The sequence below is a fragment of the Astyanax mexicanus genome, chromosome 21 (genome assembly GCF_023375975.1).
Source record: "Astyanax mexicanus isolate ESR-SI-001 chromosome 21, AstMex3_surface, whole genome shotgun sequence".
Taxonomy (NCBI): domain Eukaryota; kingdom Metazoa; phylum Chordata; class Actinopteri; order Characiformes; family Acestrorhamphidae; genus Astyanax; species Astyanax mexicanus.
Window position 1 is genome coordinate 31,014,141 of NC_064428.1, and position 22,320 is coordinate 31,036,460.

At 35.2% G+C, this 22,320-nt stretch overlaps 1 protein-coding gene across 2 annotated transcripts in view; it reads left to right on the forward strand.

The window, feature by feature from the left end:
• Positions 1-22,320, forward strand: part of pcca (propionyl-CoA carboxylase subunit alpha) — a 238,898-nt gene that overhangs the window by 14,493 nt on the left and 202,085 nt on the right. For both annotated transcript variants that reach the window (XM_049470134.1, XM_049470135.1), the window contains exons 6-10: positions 306-359; positions 13,951-14,082; positions 18,500-18,536; positions 19,485-19,563; positions 22,040-22,142. In XM_049470134.1, the coding sequence (XP_049326091.1) occupies positions 306-359; positions 13,951-14,082; positions 18,500-18,536; positions 19,485-19,563; positions 22,040-22,142 (405 nt within the window). The remainder of the gene's footprint in view (positions 1-305; positions 360-13,950; positions 14,083-18,499; positions 18,537-19,484; positions 19,564-22,039; positions 22,143-22,320) is intronic.

Here is a 22,320-nt window from a genome sequence, read left to right on the forward strand (position 1 = left end):
AAAAAAGTCTAGTCTTAAACATGGAAGAAACTTTAGTAAATGAATGAGTAGGTGTCCCAATACTTTTGTCCATATCGTTTATATTAAAAGTCACAGAAAGATGCTTGTATATTGTGGTAATTTAATGAATGAGTAGTAATTCTATAGATTTTATTATTAATATTTTCATGCATATTGGGACTCATGCTATGCATTACTCAGATAACATGGCTCCTTATGAAAATCCGATGATTCATTAATGATGCTCATATGGTTTCTCCTGTAATACATCTATAATACATCTCAGATCTCCCTCTGTTTTCTAGGTGCATCCTGGGTACGGGTTCCTCTCTGAGAATAAAGAGTTTGCCAGGAGGCTGGTGAGTCCTCTACCTAGCTGTCACAGTCAGTGAAAGAGAGAATAAATGAATGAATGAATGTATGAATGAAAAGAGAGAGAGAGAAGGATTGGGAAATGAATATTCAAATGACTTTGTTTTACAGTCAGGGTCAGAATGACCCCCTCGTGGGCTGATCTTCCCACACACACTGTCTGTTTTTGTAATTAACAGCTCAAGGCCCCCCTGTAGTAATTTAATTAAAGGTGTGTTCTGAGGTGAGAAGATTATTTGCAAAGCAAATAAAAGCTGAGAGGCCGAAAGGTCGGAGCGTTACAGTTTACACCTCGGCTTATTCTCACAGCCTGCACAGTTAAGATGCCAAAACATTTGTTTATTACATAAATAAACAGATTTGTGCTAAAGCTTTAGTGTAACAGCAGATTCAAATACTCAGAATCCATTATTCATACTATTTCCTTGTATTTCTGCCTTTTTTAAACATGTGTTTAAAGCAGAATCTTTTTTTTGTTCGTTTTTTTCGTCTTGAGCTGAACAGGGTTGCAGAGCTATGAGGGGCGATTTCCAACCAGGTCAAATTCAAACGTATTCCAGAAAAACACAGATATGCTTTTAAAATTAGTTTCTGTATACTTCAGGGGTGTGTTGTTTTTTTTTTTGTTTTTTTTGTTTTTTTTTTAATAAGTTTTTTTTTTTACGTCTTATGAATCCATAGACATTTCTATTGAATAGAAAAGTTTTATTATTACAGCAGAATAGAATGCTTTCGAAATTTGTTTCTGTAAGCTTTAGGGGTTTTCCTTTTTTTTTTTAGATTTTTTTTTCTTAATTACCATAGAACAGACTTTGTGGAAACGTTATAGTATTACAGCAGATTAAAATACTAAACATTCAAAATGAGTTTCTGAAAGCTTCAGGTGTTTTTTTATTTTTTATTTTTTATTATTATTATTATTATTATTATTATTTATTTATTTATTTTTTATATAATTTTTATTTTAAGTCTTAGGAATCCATAGAAATTTCTATTGAACATACTTTGTGTAAGTACTTCAGCAGAATAGAATACTTCAAATCCATTATTTATTTTTTCATGTTTTTTTCACAATTTTTTCACATTTTTTTTTTTTGTTTTGAAACTTGAGACAAGTGAGAAACAGGCGATTTCCAACCAGGTCAAATTCAGATGTATTCTATGCTTTAAAATTTGTTTCTGTAAGATTTAGGGGTTTTCTGTTTTTTGAGGTGTTTTTTTTTTTTTTTTTTTTTTTTTTTCTCAATTGGGTTCCAAAATACTTTTGCTGATATTTTGAATCCAGAGAAATTCCCATTGAACAAATTTTGTGAAAAAGTTTTAGAATTACAGCAGATTAAAATATGTAGAATCCATTATTTCCCTGTTTTTTCCCCTTTTTCTATGTTTTTTTTAATGTTTTTTGTTTGTTTTATTCTGAAACTTGAGACGAATGAAAAACAGGGTTGCAGAGCTGTAAGGGCCGATTTTCAACCAGGTCAAATTCAAACGTATTCCAAAAAAATGCAGATATGCTTTAAAAATTAGTTTCTGTATGCCTCAGGTGTTTTTACTTTATTTTATTTATTTATTATTTTTTTTTTTTTAAGTCTTATGAATCCAGAAAAATTACCATTGAACAGACTTTGAGGAGATGTGTTGATATTACAGTAGATTTCCCTGTTTTTGTTCTTTTTTTCTTTTTTTTATATACATGTTTTTAAAGCTCAATCTTTTTTCCTCCCGTTTGTTTTAGTCTGAAACCTGAGATGAGTGAAAAACAGGGTCGCAGATCTATAAGGGGAGATTTTCGACCAGGCCGTATTCTGATGTATCCCAGAAAAAAGCAGATATGCTTTTAACATTTGTTTCTGTAAGCTTCGGGTGTTTTCCCTTTTTTGGGGGGAATTTATTTATTTATTTATTTTCGTTTTTCATTTTCAAAATTCTTAATCTTATTTAACTGCGCAGAAGTTAAAAACACATCCCGGAATTTTTTTTTACAGCTTCTTTGCTGTGTTGGTAAAGCTCGTTCTGAAGCGCGAGGTGAGAGAAAAACGTATCTGTGGAAAAACGAAACATAAGGTGCGACCTCCAGCTGCTCCGTCCCCTGTGCCACAGTGATATATTTATCCACCCTGGTTAAATTTGTGGTGGATGGGGACCAAACATGCTTTCTGTTTTTTTTTTTTTTGTTTAGTTTTTCTTCCCCCAAAGTTTAAAGCATTTTTTTTTTTTAGCTTCTTCGAATTATACATTCTTTTAGCGATCTTTTGATTCCAGAGAGATTCCCTTTGTTCTCGATCACATAAATAAACAGACTCTCAAGAAACGAATGTATAACAGCAGATTTGAACACTTTGCGTTTTTCATTTTTACTGTTTTTTTCTTTTTGTGTTTTTGAAGTTTTGAAGATTTTTAAAACGTGAAACGAGAGAGCAACCCTGGTTGGATTTGTGTTGGATGGGGACCAAACGTGCTTTCCGTTTTTTTTCCTCCTAAGTTTGAAGGACTTTTCGTTTTTCGTTTTATAGCCTACGTTTTTTTTTTTTATTATTATTCCAAATTCTCTTCTATCTTATATTTTCAATCCAGAAAGGTTACCTCTGATCTAAGTCACGTATTTAAACACAAATCTTGCGGAAAAAAAGTTCCAAACAGTATCCGTTATTTATATTTTTATATTTTTTACAGTTATATATTTTTTTTCTGTGTTCGTATAAAGCTGAAGGTTTGTTTTATTCGTTCTGAAACGCGAGTCGAGAGAAAATCTGGGCCGGCGGAACCGTAAGGGGCGACCTCCAGCCGGGCCTGCCCGTTGCTGTGGCAACCGTGCCAACCTCTGCGCCAGAGTGATCTCTTTATCCGGCCTGGTTGAGTGTGTGGTGGATTGGGAGTGGCAGGAATTCTGACACTTTCCAGAAAAATGCAAATACGCTTTCAGATTTTCCGTTTTTTTTTTTTTTTTTTTTTTCCTGCGAGTTTGAGTTTTTTTTTCTCCTTTTTTTTTCTTTTTTTTAATAAAGTCTTTGGATTCCGAATTCTCTTAGCGATCTTTTGATCCCGGAGAGGTTCCCTCTGTTCTCGCTCTCGACTCCCTCACTGCGGGATACACACTCTCGCACACACACACTGCGCTGCGGGACACTTCTCCGCAGTGCGATGAAGGGAGGGAACAGAACGTGACAAAGAAGACGTCTCTCTCTCACTGTTCCTCTCTGTACCCGCCCCCCCTTATCTAGTACGTTATTCAGATATATGCACGTTGCGTTGCGTTACATACACACTACTGGGGTTCTTACACAAGCTTGTGCGTGTGTGTGTGTCCTAAGAGAGAGTGATAGTGAGCGAGTAAGAGTGTGTGTGTGTGTGTGTGTGTGTGTGTGTGTGTGTGTGTGTAACCACGCAACCAGTAGGCGTGTTCGTCAGTGTGATGGCATTGGAGCAAGCGGGGTTCCTCCGAAAACTCTTTTGATCTAAATCAGGCTCAGGCAGGAGGCACAAAGACACACACACACACACTCTTTGTGTGTGTCGGGTGCACGTTACCCCGCAACCTTGGCCTCACATTGATGCGCATTGTAGTAATCGTGATGCAGAAGAGATCACGCTATAGTACCTTTGTACTTTAATGAAAGCCAATCAAATCGTTTTATTCACACATCACAGAAACACAGGTGTAACACAGGTGTAATCATGTGAAACAGTGAAAAACCTCAATGCTAGGTCTCTCACACTAGCAGAAAACACACTAAATACAAATACTGACACTATACATACGTCATTGCACTGTTAAAAAAAGTGGCAATACAGTGGCAAAAAAAAGGATTTGAACTAGTGCTATCAATCGATTAAAACATTTATTCAGATATTCAGCAAGTTTTTATAGTGGATATTTACACGAATTAATGAAAAGAAGGATTGTAAGAAATGTGAAATGCAATTAATATTGTTAATTGTGTTAATTAAAATACTAGTAAAAAAGCTCTGTAAAAAAAATAAAATAAGTTTCTTTGATTTTACCAAATTGAAAACCTCTGGAATATAATCAAGAGGAAGATGGATGACCACAAGCCATCAAACCAAGATACACAGCTTGAATTTTTGCACAAGGAGTGAGTAGCATAAAGTTATCCAAAAGCAGTGTGTAAGACTGGTGGAGGAGAACCTGCCAAGATGCATGAAAACTGTGATTTAATTATAATCTTAGTAAACTTGGTTGTAAGGATTTCTGAATTAGAACTTTTAGAAATTTGCTGAGTTTAAAAGAGCGTTTTCACACCTGTAGTTGGTTTTGATGGTTCGGATCAGTTGATGATGTTTATTTGGAGCGTTTTCTTCCTCTGTTTGGTTTGGTTTCACACAGGCACAAACCTAAACGCACCAAAATGTGCACCAATAAAGAGCTGTATGGTGCGAGAGCAAAAATAGTACATATAGCGGGATTTTTTTTTTCAGCACGTAAACAGTATCTGTGCAGTGTGAAGCTGTTTTAACACAAAGTTGAACATGCAGACATACACATAGTAAATGGAGAGTCGTGGCTGTGAGCAGTGAACGCAGCACATACTGCACTCTTAGTATGTAAACAGCATGGAGCAGCAGAGGGAGCGCTTGTTAATAGCAGTGCCAAACTTCTGCGCATGTGAATTATGTATTTTTCTTTTAAGATGCAGTGTGTTATATCCCCTAGATAAACCTATTAGTTTGTTAAACAATTTGACCTTGTTTGACGTAAATTTTCAAGGCCATGTAGCTTATAATTATGCTTTTTTTTCTTAAAAAGCTTCTTTTTCTGGAAGATTTAGCGTAGAATTAAAGTAGCAAACTTCACTCACCAAACATGTCTTGGCAGACAACCAAATGTGAGGGTGGTTTTAAGGTTTTAAGTGAGCTGCAGAGATTTGAGATGGATAAACTACAGGGGGAGGAGACATCTTGCCAATTCAAGTGATTGACATTGATTGATTGATTAATATATAAAGAATGTGCTCGAACCTTAAGCTTCATAAATCAGTAACAAGGGTAGTTTGTAGATACTTTAAGGGATCTTTGCTTGGTTAGATGTTGTTGTAGATGGTTCTATACAGCACAAATTGTTACAGTATTCACTATTTTGGGGAAATAACCTTTTTTAGTACTATACAGAACCCTTTTTGCTTAGAGTGTATTACAGAACAGCTATTCTAAGGGGCCCAAGCACTGAAATGAATGATTTAACTAAACCATAATGGGCTTAAACTGCTATGTTTGTATTTATTTTAAAGCTTTTGATGACTTTTTTTTATTACAACATGCATAAGGATGGACAATCCAAGCCCTTCTGTACGTGGAAATGAAGATTCAATTAACAACTAAAGAAGCAAACTTAAAAAATCTAAATTGTAGAATTGTATAGAGAAAATTGAGGCTTAAAATCTGCCAATAGAAAAGAGAGTTGGGGGGTCCACAGGGGGAGGAGATACCCAGCAAGTTTGAGTGATGGATGTTAATTGATTGATTGTTATATAAAGATTCTGCTTCAACCTTTAGCTTCATAAATCAGTAAGAAATGTTCTTTAGTCAATTCCTTAACCCTTTCAGACCTGAACTATATTCCACTGATGAGAAAATATATATGAATGCTGTTTATAATGCCAAAATAATGTTATAAAAAAATACTATTTCTTTCTTTTTTTTTTGCCTTTTTATTTCACAAACCCTCTCTAAACAGTAAAATAAACATGGTTAAATGTGTTGTAAATCACACAAATTTGGTAAAAATGGCTCTAGTGCTGCCATGCTCTACTTTGTGGTCTATTCTGCGCTGTAAAAAAGTTTCTTGCAAATCTTTACAGCAAGTTAGCAGCAAAAACGTTGTTGGTAAAGGATTGCAAAATTACAGAAAGATCCCAATGTATAATTTTATTATAAGAAGAGTAATTAATACATTTATTACAGATTATTGCAGCTTTTATAGAGTAAGTTTTGGCCTAAATAAATACACATTATCACTTTAAATATTCTTTACAATAACCATATGTAGTTTAAAGTTTTGGGATTTTAGTTGCCAGTGAAGAATGAACAAAAAATATATATACATGATATCCGATGTAAAGGACGCAGGGTCTGAAGGGGTTAATGCTTCTTTGCCCGGTTATTTATTTATGGTGGTTGGTGTGGCACAGTGGATAACACCACTACCTGCTAATGAGCTACCATATCTTGTGGGAGACTGGGGTTCAATTCCAGCTCTGGGTGACTGAATGCTGTGCTACACCAATAAGAGCCCTTGGGCAAGACTCCTAACACTACATTGGTCCACCTCTGTAATAGGAATAACCTTGTAAGTCACTTTGGATAAAAGTGTCAGCTAAATGTCACAAATATATAAATATATAAATATAAATATAAATATATAATATTTATAACCATCTTGTAGAAGGTTCTGTATATCACTAATGTTTCTGATATATATATATATTTTTTTTTTTATCAAATAAATTCTTTTTTTTTTAGTACTTGTTGGAGACTTTTTCTTCTTAAAGTGTAGGACAGAACAGCAATTATTAGGGGCCCAAGCATTTAAAAAATGAATAATTTAATGAATTCATTGAGTACAGGCATTTGGGATTCCAGTACTTATTCTGTACTTCTTTTTAAAGTATTTGATGATTTATTTTTTTTTCTACGCCACACAAATATGGACCATCCAACACATACATTTTGAGTTAAAAACTAAAAAAACAAACATGTCTTGGCTTGTCACTTACTTCTAACAAGCAAATGTAGGTTTATATATTGGAGGTGGGAACTTATAAGAGGAGGAGATATCTGAAGGTTTGAGTGATTGATGTTAATTGAGTGAGTGATGTATAAAGAATCAGCTTGAACTTTTAGCCTTATGGTTCTTTGTCTGGTAGTATCTTTATTAGTGCATCTCAAAAAAAGTAGAATATCATTGAAAAGTTACTTTATTTTAGTAATTCAGTGAAAAATGTGAAACTCATACATTTATATAGATGTATTAAACACAGAGTGATATACTTTAAGAGTTTATTTATTTTATTGTTGATTATCATTATGGCTTACAGCCAATGAAAACCCCAAATCAGTGTCTCAGAAAATTAGAATATTATATAAGACCAATTGGTGCTTTTGGCAGTGTGGGCAGTGTGCCAAATCCTGCTGGAAAATGAAATCTGCATCTTCATAAAAGTTGTCAGTAGCAGAGGGAAGAAGCATGAAGTGCTGTAAGATTTTGTGGGAAAACAAAACTGCACTGACTTTAGACTTGATAATAAAACACAGTGGATCAACACCAGCAGATGACATGTCTCTCCAAACCATCACTGATTGGTGGAAACTTCACACTAGACCTCAATCAGTTTGGACTGTGTGTCTCTCCACTCTTCCTCCAGACTCTGATCCCTTGATTTTTCTAAATGAAATGTAAAATTTACTGATGATCAGTGATGGTTTAGAGAGACACGCCATCTGCTGGTGTTGATCCACTGTGTTTTATTATCAAGGCTAAAGTCAGTGAAGTGTTTTCCCTGTGCTGACAACTTTTATGGAGATTTCATTTTCCAGCAGGACTTTGCACAGTACCCACACTGCCAAAAGTACCAGTTGGTTTTTATATAATATTAAAATATATTTATATAATATTCTAATTTTCTGAGACACTGATTTTTGGGTTTTCATTGGCTGTAAGCCATAATAATAATCAACCATAAAATAAATAAAAGCTTAAATTAGATCACTGTGTGTAATACATCTATAAAATAAGTTTTACATTTTGAACTGAATTACTGTTATACACAGAAAAACTGTTATGCACAGTTCTATATATCACACAGGGTTTCACTATTGTTTTGTGTTTGTGAATTCGTATAGGAATTCACATCTTATTCTGTGTTTTATGACTTTTCTCGACACTTCAATGAAACTTACACCATCAAAATCCTTCTGTTGCAAATTTTAGAAGCCAAACAGAAAAAATAAGCTTAGAAATTAAAGATTGTTACATGAGGTTCCTACATGGGGAGGGTTTTGATAGTCAATTTGAGTGATTGGCATTGATTGATTGGTAAGATTGATTGATTAAAAGAAACAGCTTGAACTTTTTTTAGCGTCATAAATCAGTATCATGGGTTCGTAATTAGAGTTGTTTTTTTCTGGTGAAATTGTATTTTCTATATGCAAACTAACATTTTGTCAACTGCTGTACTATAAATCATGTAGGGTTTTTATTATTATTTTGTGTCAAACTAATTATTTTCAGTACTGTTCAGTAACTATACCTGTAACTTGTACAGTGTATGGCAGAATATGACAATTGTTAGGGGTCCAAGCGCCCAATGAATTATTTAATCAGAACTGTATCAGCATTCTCTACTGATTCTGTGCTGCTGCTTTCAGTGTTTGATGACTTTTCTCTATACCACACAGACACACACACACAGACACACTCACACACACACTTACTACACGACACACACAGAAGAGTAGGTCATCCACTGCCTTCTGTGTGTGTGTGGAAATGAAGATGTCATTACATTAGCAGTTGAATGGTGATCCCCCTACACACACGCACCACACACACTCACATAAGAATACAAGGTGAATGAGCCCCCTCATTGTGAATGGAAGCCCCCTCTACTCGACAGTTAGTACACTTTTATGCAGCGCAAACGACTGGCCCAAAACCCCTCGGGCCCAGAAAGATCTGTTAGGATTACCTCTATGGCCTCTTTACCATGGCAAAAAGACATTGCTTTTGAATAGAGGAGAGGAGATTGACTTCTTTAAGTGGGGTTTTTGGGCAGATTGAAAAGTGTGTGTGTGTGACTGTGTGTGTGCGCGTGTGTGTCCACTGGGGATAAGAGGACTTTTTAAAATGTCTGCCGATTTTTCTATCTATCTGTATCACACTTTGCAGTTATGTTGACATATTTCTTTATTACTAAACCGCATGTTGGACTAGAACAACACAGCTGAAGTGCATTTTTAGATCAGAATGGCTCTGCTGATCTAAATGTATCATTAAAATAGCACTGTTGAGGTAGTTGTATGATTAGAAAAGCACTACTGAGGTACATGTATGATTTAGAAAAGCACTGCTGAGGTAAAATTCACAATTAGAATAGCACTACTGAGATAAATTCACAATTAGAATAGCACTACTAATAGCACTACTAATGAAATTTTATCATTTTAGAATAGACCTAGTGAGGTATATATATGATTTAGAAAAGTAGTACTGAGGTAAATTCACAATTAGAATAGCACTACTGGGGTAAATTCACAATTGGAATAGCACTACTATAGTAATTTTATGATTCAAATAGCACTACTGAGGTAAATGTATGAATAGAATAGCACTACTGTTGTAAATTCATGGTAAGAATAGCACTACTAATGTCATTTAATGATTAGAGTAGCACTACTTGCATAATTGTATGATTAAAATAGCACTACTGAGGCAAATGCATGATTAGAATAGCACTGAGGTAAATGGTAAATGTAAGATTAGAGTAGCACTATTGAGGTAAATTCATGATAGGAATAGCACTACTAATGTAATTTTAGGATTGAAATAGCAGTACTGGGGTAAATTCTCGATTAGAATAGCACTACTAATGTAATTTTATGATTAGAATAGCACTACCGAGGTAAATTCACGATTAGAAAAGCACTACTAATGTAATTTTATTATTCGAATAGCACTTCTGAGGTAATTTAATGATTAGAGTAGCACTACTTGCATAATTGTATGATTAGAATAGCACTACTAAGGCAAATGCATGATTAGAATAGCACTACTGAAGTAAATGTAAGATTAGAGTAGCACTATTAAGGTAAATCCATAATTAGAGTAACACTACTAATGTAATTTTAGGATTGGAATAGCAGTACAGAGGTGAATTCACGATTAGAATAGCACCACTAATGTAACTTTTGATTTGTAGTTCTGAGGTAAATTTAAGGTTAAAAGGCATGCAGAGGCACATTTGATTAGCCATATGATACAACTGCACTACTGAGGTAAATGTATTGTGATTTGTTAGTTTCTCTCCTGCAATATTTAAACTACTCTAACTTTTTTGTTTTTAAAAAGGTAGTTTTGTAGCCAATTGTTTCTTTAAAAAAAAAGGTGGGAAAATAAATTTTAGGCAGTTTAATTTATTTAATGATGAAAACCGACTTGTATTGTCACACTGCACCTATTTATATGCAACACCTAAATGATGTTTTTTCCCTAGATTATGTACCATAATAAACAGTTTCATTAATTTAAGTAAGATAATTTATTGTGTCTGTAGCTAAATGCTTTAGCTAATTAGCTTTAGCTTGATTTGTTAATTGTAGATGACATTTTTTACACTTAAACTTGCCGCTAGTGTGTGAAAATATACATAAAATAATTTTACACAGCAGAAAATACCCAAATCAATCTCTGATTTATGTTCTTCACACACCTTTTAATAAACACGTCCACATTTTAATAAACATGCAATTATTTTTATACTTGCATTTCCCTTATTTTACATTTTAGAGGGTTACTGACTACACTGACAGCCTTCTTACCAACCCAACACACACACACACACACACACACAGCGGAAGTGTGAAATGAGCAGAAGGAGGGAGGAGTGTGTGAGTGACGGCTGAATGGATGGAGGTGTTTTAATGGATTTGATTAGTCAGATCCCACAGAGAGAGCTTTTAACCAGTACAGTCTACCATTACAACACACACAGGGAGGCCTGATCACTACTGCAACAACTCCAAAATAACACCCCACAGAGAAATCACACTTCTATCATTATATTATATTAATTATGTAAACGTATTTAGTGTTTTTTTTATTAAAGTTATACAGGAACACATGCTGAATTATTCTTAAATGTTTTATACTTTAGATTCTTCTAAGTATCACATTTATCTTTGAGGACAGATCTGCACACTCCTGGTATTGTGTTTTAATCTCAGTGTCTTCATGAGGGAGAGTCACCTGGAATAGTTTTCTCAGTTTCTGGAGGTGCTGAACAATAGCTGCTTCTTCTCCTTCACGCTGTGAAGCTCCAGTTCATCCCAAATTAACCCCGTCAAATCACCATCTCAGTTCATCAGGTTTAGATCAGGGGATTAATGTGGAGAAATAACAATTATTTTTTTATTATTGCTTTTTTTATTGCTTTAATGATATATTACTTATGTACCAGGAAATGTTTCTGTTTAATTTTTTTGTTTATTAATTTAGAATAGCACTGCTGAGGTAAATTCACAATTAGAATAGCAATACCAAAGTAAATTTGTGATTTAGAATAGCACTGCTCAGGTAAATTTCTGATTAGAATAGCTCTGCTGAGGTAAATTGTGGATTAGAATAGCAATACTGAGGTAAATTAATGACTAGAATACTGCGCTAAAGTAAAGTTGTGATTAGAATAGCACTGCTGAATTAAATTTATGATTAGAATAGCACATTATTTATTTTATTTCTACTTACAGTGCAGTAATAATTCAGTAATAATATTCAAAATAGCTACATATAGATTATACAAATTGTTTATTTTTGCCTACAGTGAAGTTGCAACTGACTTTTTTTTTTTTTTTTACAACTGAGTTTTTTACAGTTTCAGGCAAAAAAAAAAATATATATATATATATATATATATATATATATATATATATATATATATATATATATATATATATTGTGTATGTACACCTTCACATTTATATTATATATTTTTGATGCATTTATTACTTGTTCATACACTTTTATTTCTTGGTTTAAGTTATCTTTGCTTACTGTGAAGATGCAGGGTTTAAAAATTTTACAGGGAATGAAAAAATATTAATAATAATTGTTTTACTTTTTTGCTGTGTAGTTTCTGCTTGTTTTTGATCTTTACTTGCAGCAATGGTATAACAGATTTTATAGTTTTGAGATATACGTTTTTGTGTGTTATTTTACGTTTACTTTTTGTTTTTATGCTTAAATTGTTTATTATTTGTCTGTACTTGTGTTTCAGTTTATTACTTATTTATTAGTGTATAAACTTTTAAAACAAGTATTTAAAGTAGTTTAGCGTAGTTTGTCTTTATTTATTATGCAGTTACACAGTTGAATACAGTTATTTAAAAATGAAAATGTTAAAGAAACCTTTAAAAGAAAAGTACAGTAAACAATATATCAGGCAATAACAGAGTCATTGCAATAAATCTAGAATATATTTAACTTTTATGTTCAGGTATTTAATTTAAATCCGTATTTAATGCTCTTTAATGACAGTCAGGTGTCTCTCTCTCTCTCTCAGATCAGTCAGTGAGTAATGGTATAGTGTAGGAGTCATGGTGTGAGGTGTGTGTGGTAATGACAGGCCGTGGTGTGCTGATACGGGCCCCGGGGCCTCTATCTGTAGTATATTAGTTGGGGATTGATTGTGGAGCGTGAGAAAGGGGGGATTAATAAAGCGGACCCCCGGTTCCCGGACCGTGCTCTGGTCAGGCTTTGAGGTTTTTGGGTCGGTTGTGTCCGCAGGCGTCACCTGAGGCTAACCGCCCTTTCATTCCCCCACACTGTAAACCCACAGCCCGAGGGTCCCTGAATGAGGGGGATATGCTTCGTAATGGCAACCCAGTGGGGTACCTGCCTCAATCTGCCTTCATTCTGAGGCCTTTCTTTTACTCCCCCTCTCTCTTTTTCCTCTCCTCCCTCTATCTTTTCCCACTATCTCTTATCTTTCTTTTTTATCTCCTTTCTCTTTCCTTTTTCTGTTTATCTTTTTCTCCTTTCTCTTTGTTCTTATTAGCTTTTTTTTAACTTGTTTCTTGTTTACTTGTTTACTAGTATTTTAGTATTTTCCCCACTTTACCTTTTTACCTTTCTGTTGCATTTTGTCTCCCTTATTTTCTTCTATCTGTATTTCTCTTCTCTTCCCTTTTTTTTTTCTCAGCCCTATTTTTGTTTTTTTTTACTCTTTTTTCCTTGATCTCCTCTTTTCTCACTGAGAAAATGCTGTTAGTTTTTTCATTTACTCTCTTTCTCTCAGTATTACTCTTTCCTTCTCTCTCCCTCTCTCTCTCTTTCTCTTTCTGAATTACTCACTCAATCTCACTCTCTTTTCTCTTGTGTGTAAGAGTGTGTAAGAGATGTTTTTTCACCTTTTTCTCTTGCATTTTGTCTCCATTATTTTCTTTTAATCTGTTTTCCTTTTGTTTTTTTTGTTTGTTTCTTTACATTTTCTTCCCTATTTTAGTTTTTTTTCCCTCTTTTTTCCTTTATCTCCTCTTTTCTCACGTTTCCCCCCTCCCTCATGCTGTTAGTTCTGCTGTTTAGTTTCTTCTTTTAGTCTAAATAAACTTTTTTTTGTTTTATACTGAACCCAATATTTTGCTATAATCTAAATTACGATGATAACTGGTGCTTGTTCAGTGTGATTGAGTGGTAAACTGTCCAGGGGGTATTCAGACCTTGTGCGCAGGGATTCTGGGTAGCGTAGTCTTGTGGTGTTGTTATATACAGTGCTGTTCCTGTAATGTGTATTGTTTTAGTTGTTATTATTATTAATATTATTGTTGTTTTTTTCTCTGTATTGCAATCAGGCGGCTGACGGAGTCTCCTTCATCGGTCCGGACACTCACGCCATCCAGGCCATGGGGGATAAAATCGAGAGCAAGCTCATCGCCAAGGCCGCCAAAGTCAACACCATCCCCGGCTTCGACGGAGTGGTGAAGGTTAGAGTCGCCCTGCTGCTGCACCTTTCAGAGAGTCTAGGATCAGCCAGAGGGTGCACTTCTGACTTATTGACTGTGTGAGAGTGCTGTGTGTGAGTGCTGTGTAAGTGTGTGTGCGAATTTGTAAGAGTGAGTGTGTGTAAGAGTGCTGTGTAAAGCACTGCACAGCACTTTTACAGTCTTTCACATATAATCACACACTCTAACACAGCAATCTTACACATCACTCACACTCTTACACAGCACAGAGTGCTGTATAAGTGTGTGTGTGTGAGTGCTGTGTAAGAGTGTGTGACTATATGTGAAAGAGTGCTGTGTAAGAGTGTGAGTAATGTGTAAGAGTGCTGTAGGTGTGAGTGAGTGAGTGTGTGTGAGTGATGTGTAAGGGTGCTGCGTAAGAGTGTTTGACTGCATGTGTAAGAGTGCTGTGTGTGTGTGTGTGTGTGTGTAAGAGTGATGTAAGAGTGCTGTGTAAGAGTACTATGTAAGAGTGTGTAAGTGTGTGTGTAAGATGCTGTGTAGGAGTGTGAGTGCTGTGTGTGACTGCTCTGTAAGAGTGTTTGACTGCATGTGTAAGAGTGCTGTGTGTGTGTGAGTGTGTGTGTGTGAGTGTGTGTGTGTGTGAGTGAGTGAGTGTGTGTGTGTGTGTGTGAGTGTGTGTGTGAGTGAGTGTGTGTGAGTGAGTGTGTGTGAGTGAGTGTGTGTGAGTGAGTGTGTGTGAGTGAGTGTGTGTGAGTGAGTGTGTGTGAGTGAATGTGTGAGTGAGTGAGTGTGTGAGTGAGTGTGTGAGTGAGTGTGTGAGTGAGTGTGTGAGTGAGTGTGTGAGTGAGTGTGTGAGTGAGTGTGTGAGTGTGAGTGTGAGTGAGTGTGAGTGAGTGTGAGTGAGTGTGAGTGTGTGTGAGTGTGTGAGTGAGTGTGTGAGTGAGTGTGTGAGTGAGTGTGTGAGTGAGTGTGTGAGTGAGTGTGTGAGTGAGTGTGTGAGTGAGTGAGTGAGTGTGTGTGTGAGTGTGTGTGTGAGTGTGTGTGAGTGTGTGTGAGTGTGTGTGAGTGTGTGAGTGTGTGAGTGTGTGAGTGAGTGTGTGAGTGAGTGAGTGTGTGAGTGTGTGTGTGAGTGTGTGAGTGAGTGTGTGAGTGAGTGAGTGTGTGAGTGAGTGAGTGTGTGAGTGAGTGTGTGAGTGAGTGTGTGAGTGTGTGTGTGAGTGTGTGTGAGTGTGTGTGTTATTACATTCTTAACACGTTTAATTAGTTTCACACGTCTGATTTGTAATGTAGTTTGTCTCACAGTCTCAGACTCCCTGTGTGTAAATACACACACTCAGTATGCACAGCTGGAGAGCTGTTACAGCATACACTTAAACACACACACACACACACACACAACCTCACATCACTGATTATTGAGGAAACACTCCAGTGTGCAGCAGCCTGAACTGAATACACACACAACACATCTACACACACTCTCTTTCTCTCTTTCTCTCTTTCTCTCCCTCTTTCTCAATCACTGTTTTGTTTCTCACTTGTTTCTTATTTACTGCTTTGCTGTTATTCTTACCTTATTTCTCAGTCTCACACTCTCTCTTTCCATTTCTGTCACTCTTTCCATATCTCTCTTTCTCTCTACTTATCTCTCCCTGTATCACTGTTTCCTTATCTCTCTCTTTCTGTCTCTATCACTTCTCTTCTCACTATCTCTTTATCTCTCCCTGTATCACCCTTTCCTTATCTCTCTGTTTTTTGTCCCTATCACTATCACCTTTTCTCTCCCTCACCTTTTCCTTCTCTTTCTCTCTCTCTCTCTCTCTCTCTCTCTCTCTCTCTCTCAGTATCACTCTTTCCTTCTCTCTTTCTCTCTCTTTTAGTATCAATATTTCTTTCTACTTATCTTTGTCTTAATATCACTCTTTTTATATTTCTATTTCTCTGAGTATTTCTTTTTTCTCATCTCTCTCTCTCTGTCTCTCTGTCTGTCTCTTTTTCTGAGTATTTCTCTCTGATTATTACTTTTTTCCTTCTCTCTCCCTGCCTTTTTCTTTATCACTGTGTATATCTGCATCTTTCTTTCTATCAGTATTGCTCTTTCCTTATCTCTTTCCCCCTTCTTCATTATTTTCTTTACTTTCTCCATCACTCTTTTTTCTCTCATTCTCTTTTTTCCCCATTTTTGTCTTTTTTAATCACTATATATTTTTATCTGTATCGCTTTTTTAATCAGTGTCTCTTTTTTCCTATTTTTTTCTCTCTCCATTTTTCTTTTTTGCACGTCTTTTTTTTTGTCTTTTGTGGTTCTTCTGCCTTTCTCCATATTTTTTGAAATTCTTTTACTGTTTTCACACTGAAAATGTTTATTTTTTGACATTTTTGTCCTTGTTAAATTTTTTGTGACATTTCCCATCATCTTTCACAACATTTTCTATTACATTTATCTTTTTAACATTTTTGTTATTTCTCTTGCTCTTCTCCCCTTCTCCTCCTCCTCCTCTCCCCCCTCCTGTGTGAATGTGTTTTAATGACCCCTCGTCGTGGCTGCTTTGACACTTCCTGCTCTTATTGCTCTATAAATGGGGCAGTGCAGCTCTGAGGCCGCAGACAAAAGCCGCAGGTCCGAGCGGCTATTAGCATATGAGAGAGAGGGTTTAACGACCGCTGCGTCGTCCAGCAGATCGCTATCGTACTCTCACACACACACGCTAAAACTGCTCTCGTTCAGCTCTGCTGCACCTCTCACCTCACCTCCCCTCTCCTCCCCTCCCCTCACTCTGAGCTCTGACTCCTAACTTTCTCTATTTTATTATAATATAGTGAATTTTAAAATTCCTCATTTAGATTCCAAACTCAGATTCAGATACATCAATATCAGTTCTGATACACATCATCCCTCCCATCACATTTAGCACGGACCAATCACAAAACATTTCTCAAAACATCTCTCAACATCCCCACATCACACCCACAGAGCAGAGCAGTGACACAGAGCACTCACCCTCTGCTGGCTGAGAGAGGGAACTGCACTGTGGAAAAAAATAATAATAATAAAAAAAAAATGTTAATTACAAGTTTTGGTTTCAAATACGGCTCTGGAAAACAATAAGATACCACTTAAAAATGATGAGTTTCTTTGATTTTACCAAATTGAAAACCTCTGCAATATAATCAAGAGGAAGATGGATGATCACAAGCCATCAAACCAAACTGAACTGCTTGAATTTTTGCAGCAGGAGTAAAGCAGCATAAAGTTATTCAAAAGCAGTGTGTAAGACTGGTGGAGGAGAACATGATGCCAAGATGCATGAAAACTGTGATTAAAAACCAGGGTTATTCCACCAAATAAGATTTCTGAACTCTTAAAACTTTATGAATTATTTGAGGTCTGAAAGTTCTGCATTTGTTTTTTGTTATTTCAGACATGTTTCATTTTCTGCAAATAAATGCTCTAAATTACTATTTTTAATTGGAGTTTGGGAGAAATGTTGTCTGTAGTTAAAGAATAAAACAACAATGTTACCTTGGAACGTTGCAAAATCAAAGAAACTGATTCAGAAACTGAAGTGATCTCTTCATTGTTTCCAGAGCTGTATATAGTCATACACAGTACAAATACAGTAAATCACAGTACTCAGTAATCTTTTTTTATGATTATTTTAAGTTTCTTTGCTTCTTTTGTGTTTTTTTTTTCTTCTTTTCTTCATCATAAATTTTTATTGTACTTTTCTCAGTCAGATTTTCAGTCTTATTTCGATGGTCATCATTTATTAAATTGTCAGTCATTTAACTCACTCTTTTTTGCCTGTCTCTTTTCTCTCTATCGATCTGTTTTCTCTCTCTTTTTGTCTTTCTTAATCACTTCACTTTTCTTTCTCTTGCACAACCACTGTCCCTCTCTTTTCTCTCTTTTCTCTCTTTTTTCCATCTCTTTCTTTTGCTTTTACATTTTTCACTTTGCTTGTTGATCCTTTTTTCCCTTTCTCCCTCCCTTTTTTTTAATCTTTTTATCATTTTATCTTGTCTTAATCTCGTATTTTTCTAAAACAGGCCTTCAGTCTGATTTCGATGGTCATCATTTATTAACTATGGAAGTTTTGAGAAGTTGAGCATATTGTCCTTGTTATTTTAAATCCTTGTATCTCCATTTTTGATAGTTTTTACTTTCTGACATGATGTGAATCATAATGTGGCATTGCTCTTCTGGATATTGTGAACATTGATGATGAATGGACCAATAGAAATGCTGGAAAATTGCTTGAACTAAAATCTTGAACTGAAAACATTGAAAGTTAAGAACTTATTTTCCCTTTGACTGTAAGGAGATTTAAATGTTTCTGAAGCTTTTAAAGTATTTGATAAATTGATCTGAAATGTATCATTAGATATTAGTAATGTAATTGAAATCTTGGTGTTTGTGTGTGTGTGTGTGCAGAATGCAGAGGAAGCTGTGAAGATCGCAGGAGAAATCGGTGTGTATCTGTGTGAATCAGTCCATATTAAACTTGCTGGTTTAGCCCAGTTCCTCCTGTAAAAAGTTAAATAATCAGATAAATGTTCTGATAATTTTAGGTTACTCAAATGTGTATTTTGGACATGGCTTTTATAGAATATAAACCAAACAAATGTATTTAAAAACCCATTTAAACATTTTAAGAGCATTTTTTTAAGAAACTGAGGAGGAGCATGAAAACTACATGTATGAAGGTTACTGCAATAAAATTAAAAATCAAAACTGCACAAATGAGGCCACAAATTTAGATATATCACTTCTCTCTGCATATCTTTGCATTTAGAGCACATTAGTAAGAAACTCTATCTCTCTTTTTTTTCCCTCCAATATAAAAGACATGTACAAAATCAGATGGGCATTAATTATTATTTAATTTTTTAAAATAATAATAATAATATATTTTTTACAAGCTGTCCCGATATTTAATAAATTAAATATGTTGCTCTGCAATAATAAAATACATCAACACCGCTTACAAAGCTTAATTGTAAGTATTAGAATTTAGATATTTGACCATATATTAAACAAAACTTTACTTAGTAAATAAAATAGTCAAAAAAAAAGTTTTAGTATATATCTTTTCATTAATACAGGGTAAACTGTATTTCAAGCTGAATTAATTGCTGGAGTTTTATAACAGATGGATGAGTAGGTTCTGTGATTTGATATGATATGTGGATTATATCTGTTTGTTATTCTGGTCTTCAGTTATGAGTAATGCAGAGTCGTCAATGCGTCGTCAATGTGACTGTCCTAATATATAGATATAGGTAGATAAATATAGATATAGATGTAGTTTTAGGTGGATATAGATAGTAATATATAGATGAATGTGAATAGATATGTTTGTTGTTTTTGTGATATTAGTAAGTTAGTTTAAACTTGATTTATGTACTTTCTACGTCAGGTTACCCTGTTATGATTAAAGCATCAGCTGGCGGTGGAGGAAAAGGCATGAGGATCGCCTGGAACGACGAGGAGACCAGGTGAAACGCACACGAGACACGTTTTGTGGAATCGAGGCTGGAAATGTAGCTGTAAATGACAATTCAAAGTGTTTTCTTTATAAATATGCTTATTTCTTTTATTGTTGATGATTATGGCTTACAGCCAATGAAAACCCCAAAATCAGTGTCTCAGAAAATTTTTATATTATATAAGACTGGTACTTTTGGCAGTGTGCCAAGTCCTGCTGGAAAATGAAATCCGCATCTCCATAAAAGTTGTCAGTAGCAGAGGGAAGAAGCATGAAGTGCTGTAAGATTTTGTGGAAAAAACAAAACTGCACTGACTTTAGACTTGATAATAAAACACAGTGGATCAACACCAGCAGATGACATGTCTCTCCAAACCATCACTGATCATCAGTAAATTTTACATTTCATTTAAAGTAAATGAAGGGAGCAGAGTCTGGAGGAAGAGTGGAGAGACACACAGTCCAAACTGCTTGAGGTCTAGTGTGAAGTTTCTACAATCAGTGGAATCAGGGTTTTAGATGGTTTGCTTGGTTGCTTTCCATTAAACAATAGAAGACGAAAAAGAAGAAGAAGAAGAAGAAGAAGAAGAACTGGTGTTGGTGCAACAGGTTGTTTGGTTGATTCTGTATCTGCTGTAACTGTAGATCATTGCTTATTCATAAACAGAAATGAAAGGAATCGGAATGAAAGGAATTCAACTCATTCTACTGCAGGGAAATCTGGAGGGAAATTTGGCAAAACACCTGTGTAGAGAGATTGCAGCTCATGTAGGTGATGATGATAGTGGTGATGCTCTAAAGTGATTCAGATTCCGGTCCAGACTGTTTACAGGGTTCGTATAGTCATGAAAACACTGGAAAAGTCATGGTATTTTTGAAAATATCAATTTCCAGTCCTGGATAAGTTTTGGAAAAATAAAAACACCAAGAACGTTTTGGAAAAGTCATGGAAATTTGGTCTGCAAATCGTGTGTTTCCGCTTATCGACAGAGAAAATCTATTTTGAGCTACAAATACATTCATCAGCAATGAGGTAATTCAGTAATATATCCCATAATGATACACAATGAAGCTCTCAGGATCTGACACTTATTTTATTATTAAAGATTGTGTGTCAGCATTTTTATAGGACTTTTTTAGGCATGCTATAATCGATTTTGACTATAGTTGTAGTTGCTTTTTAATTTTTTGTTTTGTCCATGTCTGCACTGATTGTTTTTTTGTCATGAAAAATCGTATGGTCATGAAAATTTGCCTTTAGGCATGAAAAAGTCATTTAATTCATGAAATGTATTGGTTAAAAAGTGTATGAACCCTGTGCTTAGCTTTAAAATTACCCTAAACTTGGAATAAAATGAATTATCTTCTCTTAAATGTCCTGTGTGTGTATATATATATATATATATATATATATATAAAAAGGTTTGTACAGCATCTTTCATACAGACCCTGAAAGCTGAAAGTGCTTCTAAGAAAGTACAAAAAAACCCACAAGTGAAGTAAAAGGAGCTGGGAGGAAGATAATTATTGTAATTGTTGTAACTGTAATGGATAAATCGTGTTCTGTACTGAGTTTCTGTATCTCTGTAGTGTTGTCTCTCTCGTCTTGATGAAGAAGTTCTTGGTGAAGGAGCTGCTGGTAATTGCTGTGCTTATCTCTGCAGTGAAGTGTTGCCGTTGTTTGAGTTGTAATTGGATTGAAGTCAGGCTAAACAGACAGCGAGAAAGTGTTGGAGTGAGAGGAGATGAAAGAGATTGGATCTGATAAGAGGCGCAGCTTTGTTACGGACACCATGTCAACATCCCCCAGTTCACTACAGCAGCCCCACTTCAGCTGACCAATCAGAACAGCTGGTCTGAGGAGCTGAGCCAATCAGAAGGAGTGGTCAGCAGTCTTTAGTTTCTTTATTTGTTTTAGTGCTTAGAGCTTCTGATGAAGTTTAATATAATGAGGTTATCACAGTATTGGAGAGGATATTTAGTATTATAGCTTTATTAAATGTGTGTCGCTTTTCTAGCAGACAAACTAGGTGTTTCTGAGATCAAATTGGCTGTTTTCTTCACTTTCCTACTCATAAATGTACAAAATGTTAGCTTACAGTATTAGAAATGCTTAAAAATACTCCGAAAAAATGCATTTATGAACAAAAATGTGTATTAAAAGTCACATACTACATGGAACTGTCCTGGAAGTTAAATAAAAACATGATTTGTTATTATTAGTAGTAATATTGATTATTTCTTGGATTATTCTTCAATCAAATAATGTAATTAATCAAATAGTGTGCTTGTACCCATCTCCAGATTATCCTGAATTCAACCTGCAAAACCAGGCCGATTATTTTTAAGGAAGCTGCCTTGCCCTAAATACTAAATACTGAAATGTCAATGTCAATTTTACACTTTCACTCAATTTATGTAGATTACAGTAAAACATTAATTTAGTTTTAACTTTAACGTTTAATATTCTGATTGTATTTGTTTAGGGAAGGTTTTCGTTTCTCCTCCCAAGAGGCAGCGTCCAGTTTTGGAGACGATCGTCTGCTTATTGAGAAATACATCGACAATCCCAGACACATCGAGATCCAGGTGAGCTGATCTGAGTCTGAGTGATCTATTTTAAGCCTTTTATTTCTTTAATTGGTGATGATTATGGCTTACAGCCAATGAAAACCCAACAATCAGATTCTTAGAATTTTTTTATATAGTGTATATATAGAACAATTGGCACTTTTGGTATCAGTGTGTGCAGTGTGCCAAGTCCTGC